This window comes from Cajanus cajan, chromosome 6, assembly GCF_000230855.2.
Source record: "Cajanus cajan strain Asha chromosome 6, NIPB_CcT2T_4, whole genome shotgun sequence".
In the NCBI taxonomy this organism is placed as follows: Eukaryota; Viridiplantae; Streptophyta; class Magnoliopsida; order Fabales; family Fabaceae; genus Cajanus; species Cajanus cajan.
In genome coordinates, this window is record NC_138522.1 from 42,181,928 (window position 1) to 42,204,551 (window position 22,624).

The window sequence follows — 22,624 nt, forward strand, 5'->3', positions numbered from 1 at the left end:
TTAATATTTTAAAAAAATTTCAAGTCCCACGTCGATTGAAAATAAAGCAATTAAAGAGTATATAAGTTGGGGCAACACTTACCTTACAAGTTGATTTATATGGTTGAGTGTTACGCTTATAATCTACAATCTTAGAATTTGAAAGATTATATATCACATGTTAGAGGCATAGAAACAAATGCTTCGGATGAATTCATTGTGAGCATTTGAAAGTTGAAAAATTATTGATAGAATTTATAGTAATTTCTTTAATTTTTTTCGTAAAAAATATTCCAGCAAAGTTTCTTGCAAAAAAATTCGCAGGAAACTTTCCTGCGAATTTTCTTGCGAATTTTTTTTGTAGGAAAATTTCCTGCAAATTTTTTTTTTAAGGAAAGTTTCCTACGAATTTTTTTCGCAACAAATTTCGCAGGAAAATTTCCTGCGAATTTTAAAATTCGCAAAAAAATATTATCCACGAAGGTATTACCTGCAGATAAAATTTCGTAGAAAAATTTGCAGGAACAATGTTTCCTGCAAATTTTTATGAAAAATTCACAGGAAAAGTCGCATGTAATAAGAGAAATTCTAGTAGTGTAAATATCAATAGTAACTATAAATATAATAATGTCCTTAAGGTTATTTGTTATTAAAAAAAATAATGTCTTGAGTACAGGTAAAATCAATAACAAGACTAAAAACCTTACTCCATTAATCAATTAGATACTAAAATTTTTTCCATAATAAATTAATATAAACTCACGTGAATTAAAAGTTACAGAATATTTCTATTTTAACCATAAATCTTAAGTTTGAGATGTGATATATAACTGTGTTAAATATCTAAAAGAAACACTTTGATATTTAAAGTGATTTTACTTGATTCGAATATAAATATTTTAATAAAAGAAAATATTATCTATAACCTAATATAAATTAATTAATATTACATTTATTCCCATTTAAAAAATTCAAATTAAAATAATTATTTGTTTTTTTATATGAGACTTGATTTATATTGTTTCATATATATTAATTAATTTTAGACTAAAATATTTTTAATTAAAGTATTTTTTTAATTTAGTAAAATGTATTAGTTATAAACTCTTTAAAGATCACATACTTCAATTGATTAGAAGAAAAGCGAGTACTAATTAGATGAGATAAATAATATATGACATGCATTCTAATTGATTAAAAGACATATGAGTATTAATTAAAAAAGAAAAATAATATATGAGAAGTTATGGAAGAATATATAAATGATAAATTTATTATTATTAATTAAATTAATTATTTTAATCATGATAAAGGAGATAATTTAGTCTTATATAAGATAAAAAGTAGTATAAGTATATAGAAATTTGATTAAAAAGGGTAGTGGTGGTACGTTAGAAGTAATCCTTTTCCTTTTGTACCTCCATATTTAATTGGTCAGTATTCGATGGGAGTGGACTAAAAGGCAAAGGTAGATGTTGGTTTTATGGGGAGCTAACTTAAAAACATGGGCACGCACCGAACTTTATTGGTCAAGGTAACAGCTCCCCCACTTATCTACCACCCCCAAATAAAATTGTCTCATAAATTCCACCAAACATTCATAGGATCAATTCAATTCACTCCTTCCTTAATATCTTAGCTTACAGCTATCATTTCTCTGTATCAAAACAGAATCCAATACACTATACACATGTAATTTAGTCAAAGTCCCAAGGCAACTTTCTAAATAAATATTAAATACTATTCAAGACCGATCCATCGTGCTTGCTTGTGGCGTCCATTATTAATTATTAGTAATTTAAACTAATCTAGTATTAGATTCGTGGGACCTTATTAAATAGTAAAGTCTCTGTCTGCAAAACTTGGATCAGACCAAGCTCTGTAGTAACGTGAATGCATCACCACAGGCTTTGCGACTATCGGGAATTTAGGCCATTGTAACCGGACATCAACTAAATATTTATTTCATATCATACAGAAAATGCCTCGTGAATTAAGTTTTAATTATGGTTAATGTTGAGAATTTAGATTATATTATAGTTTTGTTCTCGTGACTTTCGTGGGTCAGGTGAATTGTATCTGACCTGTCATGTAGAATGAAAGGACAAGGCAACTGTTGTTTAAATTGTTTATCATCTATTTGTTCAGAGGCACTTCACCTGTCCGTATATATGGAGCACCAGATAATTTATTCCTGTATTATGTTATATTATATATATATATATAATATTCAATTATCTTTTTATCCTTATTTTTTTAAGTTTACTTTCAATGATTAAAAATAGTATTCAATTAAAACTTGAATTTATCTACTTGTATGTTTGGAAATACATTTATTACAATGCAAATGACAATTTTTACTTTTCAAAACAAAAAAATAAATGTAAAGGGAGAGTTACTTTAGATTGGGTGTGTCAGTTTATTGGAGTTGAAGTCTAATCTAAACACACTAATACAACTTAGAACATGTCTAATCAGAGCAAAAGAAAACCACATGTAATTAGGTTATTAACTACCTATTTATTTAGTTCAATTATTGTCTTTTTTCTCGGAAATCTTTATCGATAACTCTAAAAAAAAGAAAGAAACCCTCTATCTTTTCATCCTAGATTGTACATAAGATATATAACAAAAATGTAGGCTAAGAAAATCTACAACCATCATCGCGCACATGTCCATTACAATATCGTTGATCGGCCTCAGTGCAAGAGGGTTCAATTATAAATTTTAATTATGTAAAACTAAACATTTAGTTTATGTATTGTATGTAGAATGTAATTCTAATTACACTAAAATCAATGCTACGCTATCAGGATCGAAGTAATTAATATAAAAAAAACTCAGAAATTAAAATAATTTCAGCACATATTTTATTATTACTATTATTACTTAAGTGCCACTTGCCAAACAAGAACGAATATCCTTGAAATACAACTATACATTTATACTTAATTTTACCAAATATTCCTTTATATTACCGGTGTACTACATTTATGGGCTACAAATAGAGACGCACACAGATTTATTTATTTTATAATAATATGGAAAGCAAAAAAAAAAAAAAAAAAGACTGAAGCAAGGTAAGTAGCTAACAGTTAATCACGATTGAGAGACGTACACAGTTTATTACAGACTCACAGTGATGATCTTTATTACATAAAATATGAACATTGACAATAATGGCTTGTATTGTAGAAGCTATATCTGACAAGGACAATTTTGACGTATTCTTTTCCTTTTCCTATCTGACTGATTCGCAAAGGTTTGAGATCAAATCAGTTTACATGGAAAATTTTGAAATTGTGGAGAACATTAATTTTTTGAAGTAAAATGAATCATTTTAGTGTCATGTTGTGTTAAAATTTAAATTTTAGAAATTTAAATCAAATTTCAATTGAAAATTAATTTAAATAATAGTATTTGAGTAGAATAGAAGAAAAAAGTAAGGTAATCAATATAATATAAGTCCCATCATTTTATGAAAATACAATAAATCTTAAAAATGTTCTCATTTAAAATTGGGATTCATATTTATGATATGAAAATGGATTTTAATGAATTATAAAAATGCTATAATCATATTGGGAGCTTGAAGGCTGATTAATTTGGTTCAATGGTATTTCAAAATGGTATATTTCTTAATCGGTTAATTAGTTATTTAGAGATAGAGTCTTTTGGATGGAAGTAAATTGAGCTACGTATAATGAGCTTATGTTATGAAGAAAATTGTTTATAGAGATAGATTTTCTTTTTCTGCAAGTGGCTTGATGCGCACATCTCTCATATTACAATAAAATATTACATATATTTATTTCCTCTTAATATAGTATGCTTTATTTTAATCACTTAAAAAAGTTAAACATTTGTGTCAACATAATAACGTTATAGACAACAATAATTTTTTAACCGATATCTAACGTAAAGAACATTGTTTTCTAAAATTAGATTGAACCGGCCAATCAGACTGAAATCTAGTAAAAAAAAAAAACTAGTAAAAATGAGAAGTTTTCAGAAATGGTAAAAATTGAGTTTAAAATATTTTAAAGAAAAATATATATAAGAAGAATTATAGATTAAAATAAACCGCTTTATCAATTATTGTAATATTTTTTTTATAAAATTATAATTTAACTATATTTGACATTTTTATTCTATATATAAATTGCTGTTGTTAATAGACATTGATATAATTTATTAAAATTTAAATATTAAATATTATATTATATTTAATTTAAACTTTTTCATATGTATCAAATATTAAGAACTTATTTTAATTCATAGTTATAAAAGTATAATATTATACTTATTTATATTATTTATGTATTATTGCTTATTATTATTATTATTCTATTAATACTAGATAGATCATTGTTAAACTTAAGTTAAATTAATAAACCTTAAACTAATGTTTATATCAATATATTGATCAGTCTGATTCTAAAATTATTGATAAAGATAATATGAGATGATTTTTCTCGATATATAAATAAAATGTGTTATATTGCACCAATAGTGTTTTTAGTTCAATGAGATAATTTTTAAATTTTTATTATTTATTTCAATTTTTGTTTAATATTTATATTTTTAATTAACTTTTAATATTTTATAAATTAAATTATTAACAAATAAAAATTTTGTGTCACAATAAAAATTATTTAATCATTAATTTAAATTTTTTAAAAATAATATAATTTACGTATACAAATATAATATTAAATATATATTTTATTATAAATTTTAATTATATATAATAAATATTTAACTTATTAATGCCGTATCTTAAATAAAATATTAGTTATAATAATTTTTCTTTAAAGAATAATGTTTTAGCGGTCAATCTTTAATATAGTATATTAACTATTTTTATTTAATGGGAGTATTTTTAGAATTTTTAATTTTATATCTATTTTTATTTATCATTTCCATTCCTAAAATGAAATCTTGATATTTTTAATAAATTATCACTAGTAAAATAATTTTATATAACAATATAGAGTATTTATCAAAAATGTGAATATAATTTATATATGTTAATAATATTTATTATAATATGATTTACATATTTAAACATATTTATTTATTATAAATTTTAATTATATAAATAAAAATATACAATTTGCATTGTATGCGTCTAAAATATTAATTATGTTTAGAATGAGAAAAGATATTTTTAAGATCCAAAACTAAAATTACATTCTTAAAGACAAAATGGATTACGAGTGTAGGAGCTCAATTATTAACGAGAAGGGCAAGATTCTCAGATAATTTTATGTTGTTCATGAATGTAAACACTACAAAATATTTTAATTTTCGACAGCTATTTATGAAAGGTGCAATTGACTGAATTGAGTCATTATTAATAATTAAAAATGTGAAGAAAATAAAATAATAATTAGAGCGCGATTTTGCCCTTATCCTATCTCGCAGTAAATAAAAAACAGTGTACATGTATAAATAAAATATATATTAAATTACTTATGCAATTTCTATTTAAACTATCTGAAAATGCTATGTTGGTGCTTATACACTTACATGTGACTTTTTAGAACTAATTAGGTCGGCTTAGTTGTTATAATAGATGTACGAGACTTAAGTATCATCTTAGTAATAGTCGTTGTAATTTTTTTATTAATAAAAAGTAATATGATCCTTTTCACTACTAATTCAAAAAAACAAAAATATTAGTGAAGATAATAACATTATATTTATTAGTTATTGTACTATCCGTACTCCGAAGCCGAGCTTCGAGCTCGGTACCACAGCACGAGCTGACCTCGGACACACGCTACGTGGTATCAGCTCGGCATTTAAATAGATCGTAACCGATCTCAGGGAATCTTGGTCTAGGCGAGATTCTCTACCTAATCAAATCACAACTAATCTCAGGCCCAAGGCTCAACGCAACCCTAATATACATCAAGGTACGTGCATTATATATACGGGATTCATACTCATACAAACCCTAACTTTAGCATCAGAGTCTCTTTTGCAGGTACCACCCCCATCTTGGAGCATCAAGCTTACCAGCGAAGGAGGCTCACCAATCTTACTCAGAGGATCATCTCTACAGCAGATTTCCAGTAAGAACATTTGGCGCTCACCGTGGGGCCGATCAAGACAGCTCTTATCGGCCACGCTTATGGTATTCACCAGAAGCCATAGTAGACGCGCAACAGACGACGCAAATCACTCAACTACCATGGATAACGAAGCAGCATTGAGGAGACTAATCGACCAGGTCGAACAGATGCGGCAGCAACACGCTGCTGACCTACAAAACATGCGTGCCAAGCACGACAGTGACCTAGCGGCAATGCGTACCGCTAATGAAGCCGACCTGGCGGCGCTACGTGCCGAGAATGAGCGAATCCGCGCTCAACTCCCTCGGCACCACTCTGATCACCCTCCTCATACGAGCAACCACAATGAGGAGGAGGAGCACTCAGTCTCTCAGCCCCGGACCGCAACTAGGGCACCGACCCAACGACCTGCCACGCATCGGTCTCATGCACCGACGCACAAGTCGGTCCATGCACTAGTGGAAAAAACACTTTTAAAATCGGTCGTTTTTTACTTTTAAAATCGGTCATACCATGACCGATTTTAAAAGTTGTTAATTTTTTTTAAAATATTTGACTTATTTTAGGAGGATCCCTGATCAAAATCTGCAAATTAATAAAATACCAGACAATTCATACATTTTTAATATACCAAATTACATACAAATAAGAAAAGTAGGTAAATGTCAACCATATATGTAATCAAAGTAACTTACAAATTATGTACATCCTAAACTACAAAATGAGTAAAACTATAATCATAACTCGTAGCTAGCCAATGTTTCAATGAAAAATGTAGCCCATTGCTCCCTAATGGTGTTTATATCTTCTAGCGACAATGGTGATCGATCTATAAATACCTGTTAAGAAAATTTAGAACAATTAGAAGTAACTCTTAAAACATGATAAAATGCAAACTTAAAATAAAAAATTTTAAAATTTTAAAACGTACTTCAGTCCACCCAGATACTATTTGTGCATCAACAATAGTATGCATTGCCTTCATTACATAGTATCCGCACTCATAGTTTCCTTTTTGCTTACGAGACTACAAAAAGAATATAAAAACCAATTTTAGTAGTAATGGTAATTCAAAAGAAAATACCTTAGAAAAAATATCATTACTAAAATAACTTACTTTAAGAGAGACCCAAAGCATTTTTTTCTTCAACTTTGAACCTTTAAGCATATGGTATCCTTCCATAGCCCTAATGATAAAAGGACATCATTATTATATTTTAAAATAAAATGTAATGATAAATAAAATAAAGTAGTTTTTTTTAAAACAACTTACTTATCTAATAATTGTTTAAAATCTGTAGGAGGAGGTTTGTGCATCGAACAAATGCATATAGATATACTGTCCATAGGACAAATAATCAGAAGTTGCCAATGAGCACTGCATTGAGAAATTATCAGTAATAGACAATACATTTTTTAACAATTTATAATCAATTATATACAAATATACTTACTTAGAAAAGTAAGGAACTAAGTAAACTTTTTTATTTGATTCAGACATCCAATTTTGGATGTAAGCTTGAATTTCTTCTGTCTTGTTCCCAATTTTTTGGATTAACTCGGGTTCCAAAAATCCATAAATGTGATCATTCCCTTTATCCACACTCAATTTATGGATAAATCTACAAGGTTAGAAATAAAGTTAGAAAAAAGCAACAAAACATAATTAAAATTAATTCAAATACTTACAATAACCACAATTGCAAAATTGATATGTTCAGCATGCAGTGCCCGTTTGTAATCTCTGATATGTCGCTCTGGCTTATATACAAGGGGACATTACTACAAAAGCCAAACACTTCAGGAGCCCAAGGGACCTGTTTGGGTCGATTGTCATCTTCCATATCTACAACCAATCTCCATAGCTTTTTCATCGGAGTTAGATTTCTAGAATGGTTAAGCATAGCCTTTGGTGGGGCAACAACATCCTATTAAATAAAGTACACAAATAATGTTATACTACATTATAATAAAATAACACCAAGTTAAAATTAAATAGTTAAATAACTTACCTCCGTAGATATCACTTTTACCAACTTATAAGGCCATTGAAGGAAGGTATTTATGGCTTATTCCATCGTCTGAACCTCTTGTGTGGGCACAGGAACTCTAGCCTTTGGATTTCGAACATCCAACGCTGAAACCCTTACCATATCATTTCCCATGGTCTGATGGTGCACAACAGACCCAACATCTGAATCCTCCCTATGTATTCAGAAGAAAACTCAATTGCTTCCTCTGCAATATACCTTTCTACAATGGATGCTTCTGGATGATGTTGGTCCTTCACATACCCTTTTAATATCTTCATGTATCGCTCAATTGGGTACATCCATCTCAAAAAGACAGGACCACACAACCTAACCTCTCTGACCAAGTGGATGATTAAGTGAACCATAATGTCAAAAAATGAAGGAGGAAAATACATCTCCAATTGACACAATATTAGAACAACTTCATTTTCCAACTCATCTAACTTATGTGGATCAATTACTTTGCTGCATATGCCATTGAAAAACAAGCAAAGCCTAGTTATGACTTGTCTCACATTTTTAGGTAAAACGTCACGTATCGCGACAGGAAGAAGTTGTTGCATTAGTACATGACAATCATGAGACTTCAAGCCAACTAATTTCAAATCTTTCATTGATACTAGACTTTTTACATTAGAAGAGTAACCATGCGGCACTTTGACACCATGTAAGCACTCACAAAAACTTGTTTTCTCCTTTTTTGACAATGTGTGACATGCTGGGGGAAAATATGTTCGCTTACCCTTAGGTTGTGGATACAATTGTTGTCGTATTCCCATGAGTTGCAAATCTAGACGAGAGTTGAGTCCATCTTTTGTCTTACCTTGAATATTGAGAAGTGTACCAATTACACTATCACATACATTTTTCTCAACATGCATGACATCAATGCAATGTCTAACATCAAGAACTTTCCAGTATGGAAGATCAAATAATATCGACCTCTTCTTCCATATGCTTCTTTCTTTGGGTTGTTTTCCCTTCTTTCCAAGTGTCATATTTAAATTCTTCACCCGTTCATAAACTTGCTCACCAGTTAATGCAGTAGGAGCACTGTCATATTCTTAAAATCCATTAAAAGCTTTTTTTAACCTTCGATATGGATGATTAGGTTTAAGAAATCTTCGATGGCCAAGGTAAACTGTCTTCTTCCAATTAAGTAGTTGATGGTAACAAGTGCCCTCTTCACATATAGGGCAAGCTTTATGCCCCTTAACACTGTAGCCGCACAAGTTTCCATATGCTGGAAAGTTATTGATTGTGCAGAACAACATGGCACGTAACCTGAACAATTCACCTGAATACCCGTCAAACACATCAATTCGCTCTTCCCACAACATCTTTAAGTCTTCCACCAATGGACTTAAATAAACATTAATGTCATTTCCTGGTTGCCTTGGACCAGAAATCATCATAGATAGCATTAAATATTTGCGTTTCATGCACAACCACGGAGGTAAATTGTAAATTGTCAACAAAACAGGCCATGAACTATGCTTAGTACTTAAGTTACCAAACGGATTCATTCCATCCGTAGCTAGTCCAAGCCTCCCATTTCTTGGCTCCTTGCCAAAATTGGGCACACATGTATCTTCTTATACTCCAAACCCATAGGACACAACACCTTTTTTGCCTCGTAGTTACGATTAGGCAATGTGTTACCCTCTGGAAGCATTTCTTTTAGTAGCTCTAACAATTCTGTGAAGCTTTTATCACTCCATCCATTTCTTGCCTTCAAATTGAACAATCTTAATATCGCTGAAAGTCTTGTGAATTTTGTACAGTTTGGATACAATGGCTTCTCCAAATCCTTGCACATAGTTTCATACATATGTGCACGCTTGAATGATTCTGGACCAACATCACGAAGCATCTCCTCTAACCGATCATCCATATCTATCTCTTGTGTAAATGTTTGAGTTTGAGTTTCGACTGATTCACTTTGAAGGTCAACATTTTCACCATGTCATATCCAACGTGTATAATTGTTAAGAAATCCATCACACAAAAGATGTTCTCTTATAACATCAAGTTCTAGGCGAGTCGCATTACAACAATTAACACAAGGACAAAAAAACCTTCCATTCATATCATCATTAGCATTTCGTATTACATATTCAATAAAATATTCTACTCCAGTCTCATACTCATCACTTATACGTGATGCATGTATCCAACTTCGATTCAATAACCAACTTTTATCCATAACTTCTGTTCTTCATAAAAAAAAACATAGACCATGAACGTTAATCTCACTATTTTAATCATTTGTATTAAATTTCAAAAGGGAAACTAAGGTTCACTCAATATGTGCATAAATATAACATCATACTAATTTATAAAAATCAAATAAACCACCTAATTTTTCTAAACACTAAATTACTAGGTAGACATTAATTATATCACAAATTATTAATAAAATACAAATATATAACACATACATACAAGGGGTCCAATTTAGAAAAATGCCTAAAACAGTGTCTGGGAACGGCCCTACAACGGCCCTAGAACGGCCCGTTCTGAAATCAGAACGGCCTGCACTGCTTGCAGAACGGCCCGTACTGCAAGCAGCATGGCCCGTACTGCAAGCAGAACGACCCGTTCCGCAAGCAGAACGGGTCGTTCTGCTTGCGGAACAGGCCGTTCTGGGGCCGTTCCAGGCTCAAAGTTCGCACAAAACCAACGAAATAAAACACATGAAACGAAAATGTTACCTCAATGTTGTATTCGTCCCAGAAAATGAGAAGCTCCACACTTCATATGAGAGTCCCAGAGAGTAAAGAGGAAGAATATATGATAGTGAAGCAAAACAGTAGAGAATGGAGCACTAGCAGTAGAGACAGTGTAAATAATTCTCTGATACTACTTTTAAAATCGGCTATTTGGAGCCAATTTTAAAAGTCTCACTTTTAAAATCGGTTGTTCAAGAGCCGATTTTAAAAGTAGCGTCAGAGACATTTAAAATCGGTCATAACGTAGCCGATTTTAAAAGTAATGCCCTTATTTACAAAATTGCCACCGCATCACTTTTAAAATCGGCTACCAGATGACCGATTTTAAAACCCCGATTTTAAAAGCCATTTTTTGTACTAGTGATGAAGTCAGCAAGGCCCCTACTCATGTACCAGGGGATCAGGCAACCTTCCGCCGCCACCCTTTTGTGGATGGCATCATGGAGACACCACTCCCTCATGGGTGGAAGCCTCTCCACCTTGATCGCTATGATGGTACGACAGACCCAGATGAGCACATCGACTTGTATACGACGCAGGTAAACCTCTACACTAACAATGACGCTATCTTGTGTAGGGTTTTTCCGACCTCGCTCAAGGGGGCCAAGCTCAACTGGTATACCCAACTGCCTGCCGAGTCCATTGATAGTTTCGGCACCTTAGTCAGAAGGTTGACAGCGCAGTATGCGATGAGCCGACCTCACCATGTCACTTCAGCCGCCCTGGCCAGTCTCAGACAAAACGACGACGAACCACTCCGGGCGTTCATGGAGCGATTCGTCGCCACCTCGGTTAAGATCAGAAATCTAAACCCCGAGGTCGCCCTGCATGCCATGCTTATGACACTCAAGCCCGAACCATTCGTCGACAGCCTATGTCGTGAGTCCCCTCGCGACATGGACGAACTTCGTGCTCGCGCGGCGGGCTACATCCAGATGGAGGAACACTCCGCTTTCCGTGACCAGGTTCGCGAAAAAGGACCAGCGAAGCCGGAACAAGGGCACAAGGATAAAATCAAAGTCAACAATGACAGTCAGTTCAAGAAGTCGACTAGGGCAAATAGAGGGGGGAGATATGACTTCTACACTCCTCTGAACGCACCTAGAGTCCACATCCTAGAGGAAGCCAGCAACAACAACCTACTCGCCCTTCCACCACCAGGTCACACTCCCAACAACGCCGACAAATCCAAGCACTGTCGGTACCACAGGAACCACGGTCACACCACGGAGGAGTGCCGCACGCTCCGGGACCGTATCGAAGAGCTCATCCAGGCAGGTCACCTCGGCCAGTACGTCCAGCGACAACAGGGTCACTGAGGCGGCTATGGTGGTCGGGGACGGGGCAGAGGCCGTGGTTCGGGAGCTCGCACGGACCAACCCTCTGGCTCCCAACAAAATGCCGGCGGCGCAGTGCAAGCCGAGATAAGCCAGGAGACAAGGGCAGCCCCCTTACGGGGAGTGATTAACACAATCGCAGGTGGTTTCGCTGGGGGAGGCGCCAGCAGCTCGGCCCGGAAGAGACACCTACGGAATATCAATTGCATCCACCCTACCACCTCGGCCTCGCACCAGAGCTCACCGCCGATCTCTTTCTCTGACAAGGACTACGCTGGTGTCAGCCCCAACCAAGATGATCCCATGGTTATCGTCGTAGAAGTCGCCAACTGGGAGGTACAGAAGACACTCATTAACCAAGGGAGTTCGGCCGACGTCCTGTACTGGCCGACGTTCCTCAGATTAGAGGTCCCCCATTCTCTCATCCAACCTCACACAAAGCCCCTAGTCAGTTTCGTAGGAGAGCGAGTTCACACTCGGGGGTACGTAGACCTACTGACAACCTTCGGAGTACCTCCGGACACAAGACGGGTCATGGTTCGATACCTCCTCGTGGAAGCCAACACTTCCTACAACATAATCATTGGGAGGCCAACCTTGAACCAACTCGGAGCAGTAGTATCCACCCCACACCTCCATGAAATTCCCAGGGAATGACGGTAAAATCATCTCCGTCAAAGCAAATCAGAAGACAGCTCGGCAGTGCTATGCCGAGAGTCTGAAGATCTCCTCGTCCAGCAAGCAAAGCAAGGGGGATCCCCCCACCATAGCTCACATCACCCGCAGAGAGGCCACTGATCTTGACCCAAGGACCGATCTCTGTAGTCTTCCTTAAGTTCCATTTCAACTAATTTTGTATGAACGAGTCGTGCACTCTTTTCCCGCCTCAGTCTCTGACTGAGAGGGTTTTTAACGAGACACACAGACATAATCAATAAAATGACTCATTTTGCTCAATCCATATTCTTATTTTATGTTTTTATAGAGGACGAAATCGAACCAACCTCTTTCACTCTCACCAAGGTCTATTTCGAACCTTAATAAAATCATTTTACTCCAATTTAAGGTCGAGTACGAACCTTAAGCACGCTTATCCGAGGTCGAGTCCGAACCTCGTTAAAGTTTGAAGTCGAATACGAACCTCAACACTCTTATCCAAGGTCAATTTTGAACCTTAAGCACGCCTATCTGAGGTCGAGTCCGAACCTCGTTAAAGTTTGAGGTTGAATACGAACCTCAACACTCTTATCCAAGGTCAAGTTCGAACCTTAATAAAATCATTTTACTCCAATTTAAGGTTGAGTAAGAACCTTAAGCACGCCTATCCGAGGTCGAGTCCGAACCTCGTTAAAGTTTGAGGTCGAATACGAACCTCAACACTCTTATCCAAGGTCAAGTTCGAACCTTAATAAAATCATTTTACTCCAATTTAAGGTCGAGTACAAACCTTAAGCACGCCTATCCGAGGTCGAGTCCGAACCTCGTTAAAGTTTGAGGTCGAATACGAACCTCAACACTCTTATCCAAGGTCGAGTTCGAACCTTAATAAAATCATTTTACTTCAATTTAAGGTCGAATACGAACCTTAGGCACGCTTATTCGAGGTCGAGCCCGAACCTCGTTAAAATTTTGAGGTCGAATACGAACCTCAACACTCTTACCCGGGGTCGAGTCCGAACCTTGATAAAACACATTACACCCCAAAATCCAAGGTCGAGTTCGAACCTCGACATGATCAACTCGAGGTCGAGTACGAGCCTTTATAAGAGTTAAATAATGGAAATCCGAGGTCGAGCTCGAACCTCGACATGATCAACTCAAGGTCGAGTACGAACCTTTACAAGAGTTAAAAAATGAAAACCCGAGGTCGAGTTCGAACCTCTACATGATCAACTCGAGGTCGAGTACGAGCCTTTACAAGAGTTAAATAATGAAAATCCGAGGTCGAGTTCGAACCTCGACATGATCAACTCAAGGTCGTGTACGAACCGTTACAAGAGTTAAAAAATGAAAACCCAAGGTCGAGTTCGAACCTCGACATGATCAACTCAAGGTCGAGTACGAACCTTTGCAAAAGTTAAATAATGAAAATCCGAAGTCGAGCTCGAACCCGTACGAGACATACTCAAAACCCAAAATCAAGACGTCAAACACATGTCCCACAGCGCAAACGACAAAAACCAAGTCCAAAAAGCGCAAAAGGCAAAAGAAAGCGAGAACGCAAAAAGACAAAAAAGAATATATATACGTACTCAGGCAATATCCAAAAGTTCTACGTAGAGGCGTTCTCACTAGAACTACCCTCGAGGTTGTCCTCCCTTACTAGCTTCCCAAAGCGGACTACTTTCTCCACGTGCATGGCAGAGAAGTCGAACCCCGGGGCAAGAAGCCTTGCCTGGCAAGTCGCCTTGAGGAAACCCCGCCTATGCTCAACCACGATGGCTCATTCGGTTTCCTCGAGCTTCTTCTCCAGCACCGCCCTCTCTGCCTCCTGCCTTGCCAGCTCCGTCTTTAAGGCGGCGACCTCCTCCTCTTTATCGCCAATCACGACCTCGTCGCAAAGGTGCCTCTCGGCCGCTGTCACCAATTTACTCTTCAAAGAGGTGACTTCATCCTCCAAAGAGCGAACCCGACCATGGGAAGACGTCACCTCATCTTCGAGGAAGCGCACCCGACTTCGGGACGAGGAGGCCAAACCTTGCAACTCGCCCACCTGAGAAGCATAGTTCTCGTTCGAGCGTAGAGCAATCTCCAGGGACTTCTGCACCCTCGCAAGATCCCCCCTCGTGGCTCGCAACTCGGCATTTAGGACCGTATTCTCCTCCTTAAGGACCTTATTCTCCCCCTTCAGGACCTTGTTCTCATCCCTTAGGGGTTGAACTCGGCCCCTCAGTCTGACCAAGTCCTCCTGTTGCTTGGACCACCGAGGCTTCCAATGGCCCATAATATCCATAGCCCTCTGTAGAAGGACCTGAGCAGCGTCGAAACTATCCACGGGCCCGACCTCGTCTATCAGCCCCTGGTCTTCGGAGCTCAGCGAGCCTTGAGAGAAGAACTTCTCGGTAGTCACCCCTGCGCTCCACAACGAGTCCATGTCAGCCGAGGCACTCACATGGTCCAATCGCACCTTTGAAAGGCCCTTCCCGAAGCGGTGGGCTATGTATCGGCTCTGGGAAGCCCCCTGCGACGAACCAGACGGCGGTGCCGAAGTTGCAGGGGTGGACACGGGGACCTCAAGACTCGGCCCTTCGCCACGAGCCTCGACAGAGGCGAAAGTCGGCGTCCCCCGCTCGGTAACTGGAAAGTCCACGATAGGAACCTCCGACCTCGCCTGCGAAAACCAGCGCCATGTCAAAAAAGAAGAAAAACGACAACATACAGGAAATCGCGAAAATCAGGAAACACTACTTACCTCGGCAGCCTGGGCGGCCTGCCCAGCAGCCTGGGTCGCCGCCTCAGCAGCATCTCCTGCCTGCGGAAGACGGCCCTAGGTCAGAACACAGAAAAGCACAATAAAAGACATCAAAAAGCCGAAGAGACAAGGTACTCACCACCTCGGCAGATTGAGCAACCTGCTCGGCAGTCTAAGCCATCTCCTCAGAGGCCACCTGAGGAGCCCCCTTGGGCGGTAGACTCTCGGTAAGGTCCACCGCACCAGCGTCGGCAGCCTTGGAGGTTACCTCCTCGGCGTCCGCAGGGGCAGAGGTGCCCCCGACCTCCTTCGCTCCCCTGTTTCTTTTTCGGTTAACTTTCAGGGGGGAAGCATCTTCCTCTCGAGGCTCGGAGACCTCGAGCTGAGTAACATTGTAGCGATGCTTTAGCTCACGCCACAAGTTCTTCCCCATGATACCTACAGACAGGAAATAAAACACATCAGCAAAGGGAATTTACACAAACTCCGACAAACCACCAAAAAACAAAATACTCACTCTCCAAGCCCCTCTCCCTGTACGCCGAGTTTGCAAGCGACAGAACGAGCTTGCAATCCAGCGGACGAGGAAGCGCGGCGAGGTTCTCGATGGCGGCAACCTCGAAAGCCGTAAGCTTCACTTGGCCCACCCCATGAAACCTAGACGGTTGGGGGCACCAATAAAAGGGAAATTTTGGCAGCTCACCGAAATAGAACGCCCCATCTTCCAATGGGTCGACATTCACAAGAGCGACTCGGAAAAACTCTTGTTTGAAATTTTTGTACGACTGGGAGTAGAGAGTAAACAAACCCCCATCTCTACTCCCACTCAGAGATAGTATGCCATATGGCGGAACGCCTAACTTCAACTGGTAAAAATGAAGGAAGAAGGGAAGAGACACCTCTATCCCTAAAACTGTACACAGGACTTGAAAAGCCCTCAAAAAACCCCAACTATTAGGGTGCAACTAGCAAGGAGCCGAGTTGACAAAGTTCAAAAAATCACACTCGAACGGAGTGAAGGGAAGACAGACACCTAAATCCCTAAAAAAACAGTGGTACATATAGAAATGGGGAGGGTCGGTAGACTTCCCCATGTACACGCCCTCACCGGCCTGACAGGGTTCAAGCCGGATCATCCGGGAAATGGAAGGGTCACAAACCCTACACGATCTCGAGATCCCATTAACCTCAAGAAAGGACCGAAAAATGCTCTGGACCCCCTCCATCACACGCCTGACCCAGTCGTAGCCAGGAACGCCCGGCTCTAGGTCCTTGGGCGGAGGCGGGTCCTTCTTCTCGACAGCGGCTTTCCCAGTAGCCACCGCCTTGCCGCGCGCCTTGCCCCTGGCAGGCGTAGAAGAACCGACACCACTTCCACCAGCCATTAAAGAAAAGAAGATTTGGGAAGGAGAAAAAGAAGATTTGGGGAAAAGAAAAGAAAAACTGTAGAAAGGAAGTACCTGGTACTCTTCCTCACAAAACAACCCTAATAATGACGGGGTTACCGGAAACGACGGCGAAAACTGTGAAAATAGTGACGAAGACTGGACGGAAGCGAAGGTGCACAAAGCAGCTTGCACAAGAAGCCAAGGGAGAAAGAAAATGAAAAGAGTAAAGTGAAAGGCGAAGAGGCGCGAGTGAGAGAAAATAAGGTTTTCCCCCAAATTCAAAACGGTCACGCCACGTGTCAGCCAAGGGGCACGTCTGACGACACATTACTGGAGAACCATCATTACATAACCGTCACTTCCATTAACGCGCCACTTGCACGTTTTCGGAAGCGACCAGTTATGACACGTGGCATCGCAACAAGCAGGCGTACGCGAAAGGTCGCACCCACTTGACGAGCTCGGTCTTAACTCCGAAGACCTACGGTCTTCGGAGCTCGGGGGGCTAGTGTACTATCCGTACTCCAAAGCCGAGCTCCGAGCTCGGTACCACAGCACGAGCTGACCTCGGACACGCGCTACGTGGCGTCAGCTCGGCATTTAAATAGATCGTAACCGATCTCAGGGAATCTCGGTCTAGGCAAGATTCTCTACCTAATCAAATCACAACTAATCTCAGGCCCAAAGCCCAACGCAACCCTAATATACATCAAGGTACGTGCATTATATATACGGGATTCATACTCATACAAACCCTAACTTTAGCATCGGAGTCTCTTTTGCAGGTACCAGCCCCATCTTGGAGCATCAAGCTTACTAACGAAGGAGGCTCACCAATCTTACTCGGAGGATCATCTCTACAGCAGATTTCTGGTAAGAACAGTTATTTAATTTTTTAGTCTTAAATTATTCTTAAAGTTATTGAATCTTGCTGTGATGCTCTTTTTACTTATTTAATTAATATGTGAAGAGAATGATTATTGTGTCATTTAATTTATTAATTTGTGACTAGTTATTTTTTCTAATTCTTGTGTGAGATGTGTAACAATTCAGCATGTAACTACAATTATTATAGTTAAGTTATTACACATTGAAAAAGGATTAAACAATAATAAGCTAATCTAAAATTATTTTGTAATAATTACCTAATCATTCATGTAATTTTTATATGTATAGGATAATAAATAAAACAACTAGAATCATAAATTTCCTTATAAGGTTACATACATATCCTATACACATATATTATTTACATTGTACTTTCAACCACAAGAAAAATAAAGAGTAAGTTTGTGAAAAGAAATAAGCATTCAATCAATTTGCAACAATACAACATAAACAACTTAATCAACATTTAATACAACTCTACATATCAACTTTTGACTTATAAACAACATCATTATATCAACATCTCAACAACTTACAACACCACATAATAACATTAAAACAACTTTAAACAACTAATACGTCAACATATATATCAATTACCGATATCTCCTATGACTGAAGTGATCAATTTAAGTGGTTAAACCTACCAAACTATAGCGTTTGATCTATCACAACCAAGTCAAGTATAGACAACATTAGGACTCAAAGGGTGTCAAGTATACCACTTATTTTGATTTTTCAAGTTTTGTCACTTAAACTGTAAAGTCTAGTTTTCTTGTTAAGGTATAACAACTTGGGTATGAGTCTACTATAACATTAGCTTGCAATACTAAACCTCCTATGAGATTAGCTCACCGACTACCATCCAAATACTACATCCTTCCATTACTCAATTAAAGACTAAGTTTTCGATCTTGTACCTTACTTACTTGATTACTTTATATAAGTATATCTCGACTTTGTCCATATACGGATTATACATAAAACCTAGAGGAGACAACTTAAAACAACTACCTATCAAGGTTGTCAAAAATCGGTTATAACCCTGTTATAACGAAAAACAGAACGGTTTCAGCTTCAACCGCCATTCGCCATCTGTTATATGAAGCTTTATGGCGGTTTCCGCCATTTTCGATATGGCGGCCGCCATGGTCATGGCGCCGTGAAGGTGTATAACGGGCATGGCGGTCATGATGGTTTTTAAAAAAAAAAAAACCTATTTTTGGGCTTGAAAATAGGCCCAAATGGAGTGAGCCCTAGGTTAGTGCTTGGCTCCGCGTCTCATCTCTCTTCTCCCTCACAGTCGCGACTCTTTGCACCTCACAGTCTCTTCTCCGCGTCTCATCTCTCTTCTCCCTCACAGTCCTGACGCAGCGACTGCAGCAGCCCAACACTCCGGCCACCTGAAACGCAGCGACTACGGCAACCACGAAGTGCGAACAACACTTACGGAAGTCGAAACTGTCACTAATCACCTCCATTCACCACCCCTTCGTCCCCTTTCTGGCCGGCGACCTGAACCGTGGTGGCCCAGTACTCCGGCGAGCAACTCCGGTGAAACTAGGTTTTTGTTTTTTCAGTTTTAATCCTACTATTTTGCTTTCCAGTTTTAATCTTCCTAAAACCTTTTTTTTTCAGTTTTAAATTTTAATCCAGTTTTAAAACCCCACACCAAATCCCTTCCAGTTTTAATCCTCTTTTTATTTTTTCAGTTTAAAACCTTTTTTTTTCAGTTTTAAATTTTAATCCTCTTTTTAATTTTTCCTACTCCTTTGAGTCTTTTGTTAATGAATTCATTGTTGCATCTACAGCAACAATTTTTTAATCCTAATTCTTCTACCAATTGGGTCAATTTAAATTTCTATTTTATTCTAAATTCTAAACTAACATTGAGTGCCTATTTTATTATTGTTCTTTTTCTTAATTTTAGGATAATGTCTAGCAATCCAATTCCAAGCCGAAGTCAAACATCCTCAAACTCTGTTAAGAGAACAGACATAGGATGGAAACATTGTCATCCTACCAAAGAGAATGATACCAATGAAACTATCTGCAATTATTGTAAAAAAATCATGAAAGGAGGAATTACAAAAGCAAAGCAACATTTAATGGGAAAGAAGGGAAATGTTGCACCTTGTCAAAGTGTTCCACAAGAGGTTAAAGATGAGTTGTGGGCACTTGAGAAAAATAAGAAGATGAAAGAAAGTGAGTCATGTCAAAGAGTAATGGAAGATGTGACTCTTGGTAGTGAAGATACATTGGAGGGAGATTTAAGAGAATTAGAAGTTGAGACACTTGGGGCCAATGAAAGGAAGAAGGTTGCTATGAAAAAGGGGCCTATTGACCTTTTTTGTAAACGTCTGGAAACAGCAATTGCAAAAAACAAGAAGGAGAAATTGAAGCAAATAAGTATAAGGGAGAGTTGTGACAAGGAAGCTACAACAAGGGTCCACCAATATATAGCCCGATTTTGGTATCAAGCTGGACTATCTTTTAATATGATCAAATTGGAGAGCTTTCATTTCATGGTTGCAGCTATTGGGTCTTTTGGACCACATTTGCGACCTCCATCTTATCATGATATAAGAGTTCCACTTCTCCAAAAAGAGATGGAGCATACTGAAAAATTGATGAAGAGTCAAAAGGAACATTGGGCTAGTTTTGGATGTTCCATCATGTCAGATGCTTGGACGGACAAGAAGCAAAGATGCATTATTAATTTTTTGGTGAACTCTTCTGTAGGGACAATGTTCATTAAATCTGTTGATGGGTCTAATTTTGTGAAGACCGGAGAAAAGCTATTTGAATTACTAGACTCTATTGTAGAGGATATTGGAGAGGAAAAAGTTGTCCAAGTTATCACGGACAATGGGAGTAATTATGTTCTCGCTGGCAAGATGTTGGAAGCAAAAAGGAAGAAAATTTTTTGGACCCCATGTGCAGCCCATTGCATAGATTTAATGTTGGAGGATACTGGGAAGTTTCCAAATATCAAGAAAACAATTCAATGGGCAATTTCTCTTGTTGGCTTCATTTATAGCTATTCAAGCACCCTAAGTTTGTTAAGGTTTTATACAAACAAAAGGGAGCTAGTGAGACATGCGGTGACTCGATTTGCAACATCTTTTCTTTCTTTGGAAAGGATCCACCAAGAAAAATCAAATTTAAGAAAGATGTTTGTTTCGGATGAGTGGAATTCAAACAAATTATCAAAGGAAGAAAAAGGAAGAGAAGTATGTAAAACTGTTTTGATGCCTTCTTTTTGGAGGAATGTAGTTTACATACTTAAAGTCATGGCACCTCTTGTAAAAGTACTCAGACTTGTTGATGGTGAGAAAAAGCCAGCTATGGGCTATATATATGAAGCTATGGATAAGGCAAAGGAGGCTATTATGAAGTCTTTCAATAACAATGAGACTAAATATAAAGTCGTGTTTGAAATTGTTGATAGAAGATGGGATGTTCAGCTTCATCGCCCATTACATGCAGCTGGTCATTTTTTGAATCCAGAGATGTATTATGACAACCCTCAAATGGAATTTGATAGTGAAATTATAAGAGGGTTTTATGCAAGCATGAATAAGTTGGTAGGAGATTTGCAAGTGGAGCAAAAAATCATGATGGAGCTACACACTTATAAAATTACAGGAGAATTGTTTGGGACTAAACTTGCTATAGCAATGAGGAAAAAGGTTTCACTGGGTTAGAAACTAAACCTTGAGTTTTAAACTTCTATTCTACTAATTGTTCCATATTTAACACACTTTCTTTTGACTTTATAGCTCAATGGTGGAGACTTTATGGTTCATCAACCCCCAATTTACAACAACTAGCCATAAAGATATTGAGCTTGACTTGTAGTTCATCCGGTTGTAGACGTAATTGGAGCGTCTTTGAGCAAGTGATTAATTTGCTTTTGAAGAGTCTTATTAGTTCCAAATATTTTAAAATGTTTACTTAATTATTTAATTTAATGTTGCAAATTCATACTAAGAGAAGAAATAGGCTTGATCATAAAAAATTACATAACTTGGTCTATGTTAAGTATAATCAAGCACTCATGCGAAGACACAACCTTAAGGATGAAGTTGATCCCATTAGCCTTAATGATATTGATGAATGTAATGAATGGCTGGTTGGAGAGATGGATGGGGATGATGATGATGAAGTTGAAGCTCTAGATGAGAGGGTTTTTGGTGGAAATGATCCACTTACTTGGAATCAAGTTTATGATGCTTCAGGGGTTGGAGAGCCTCTAATGTATACTAGGCGTAACAAAAGGAAGCAACCTCCAAGTGGGGAAGGAGCATCATCTAAAAAAGCCAAAGGTGTGTCTTCTTCAACTAGGAAAGGAAAAGGAAAAGTTGTTGAAGAAGATTCAGAAGATATTAGTGAGGAGTTAGAGGAAGAATTTCCAAATATTAACTTTGACAATTCAGAAGGTGAAGAAGTTGAAGGCTATGCCCCTTTGGCATTCAATGAAGAGAATGATTACATTGAGGAAGAGGAGGAGAATGATGATGAGGAGGAGGATGATTAGATTAGCAAAATGCTTCTTGTACTCTTGTTTTTCTATGTTTTTTGTTGTGTTTTAATCAATTATGTTATGAGACAATGAATTATGGTATTGTTGTTATGATATTTAAGTATTTAAGTTGATATTATGTTGGTTTTAATTTAGTTTTGTTGCTTGTTATTTATTGTTTTGCTGTTTTTTTTTTGTATATAATATATATATAAATAATTTTTTTATCTTTATTTTTTTCTGCCATGAC

At 37.4% G+C, this 22,624-nt stretch overlaps 1 protein-coding gene across 1 annotated transcript; it reads left to right on the forward strand.

The window, feature by feature from the left end:
• Nucleotides 1-17,065: 17,065 nt before the first annotated feature.
• Nucleotides 17,066-22,389, forward strand: LOC109816979 (uncharacterized). The gene is made up of 5 exons (XM_083076213.1): nt 17,066-17,133; nt 19,153-19,413; nt 19,780-21,551; nt 21,632-21,750; nt 21,844-22,389. Exons 1-5 carry the CDS (start codon nt 17,066-17,068, stop codon nt 22,387-22,389), a joined length of 2,766 nt encoding a protein of 921 aa, XP_082932339.1.
• The last annotated feature ends 235 nt before the right edge of the window (nt 22,390-22,624 follow it).

Coding starts and splice junctions, on each gene's coding strand:
- LOC109816979 (XM_083076213.1), top strand. CDS start 17,066: ATGACGGGGTTACCGGAAACGACGGCGAAAACTGTGAAAATAGTGACG. Junction 17,134..19,152: donor AAGACTGGACGGAAGCGAAG/GTGCACAAAGCA, acceptor TCTCCCTCACAG/TCGCGACTCTTTGCACCTCA. Junction 21,552..21,631: donor GAGGAAAAAGGTTTCACTGG/GTTAGAAACTAA, acceptor TTGACTTTATAG/CTCAATGGTGGAGACTTTAT.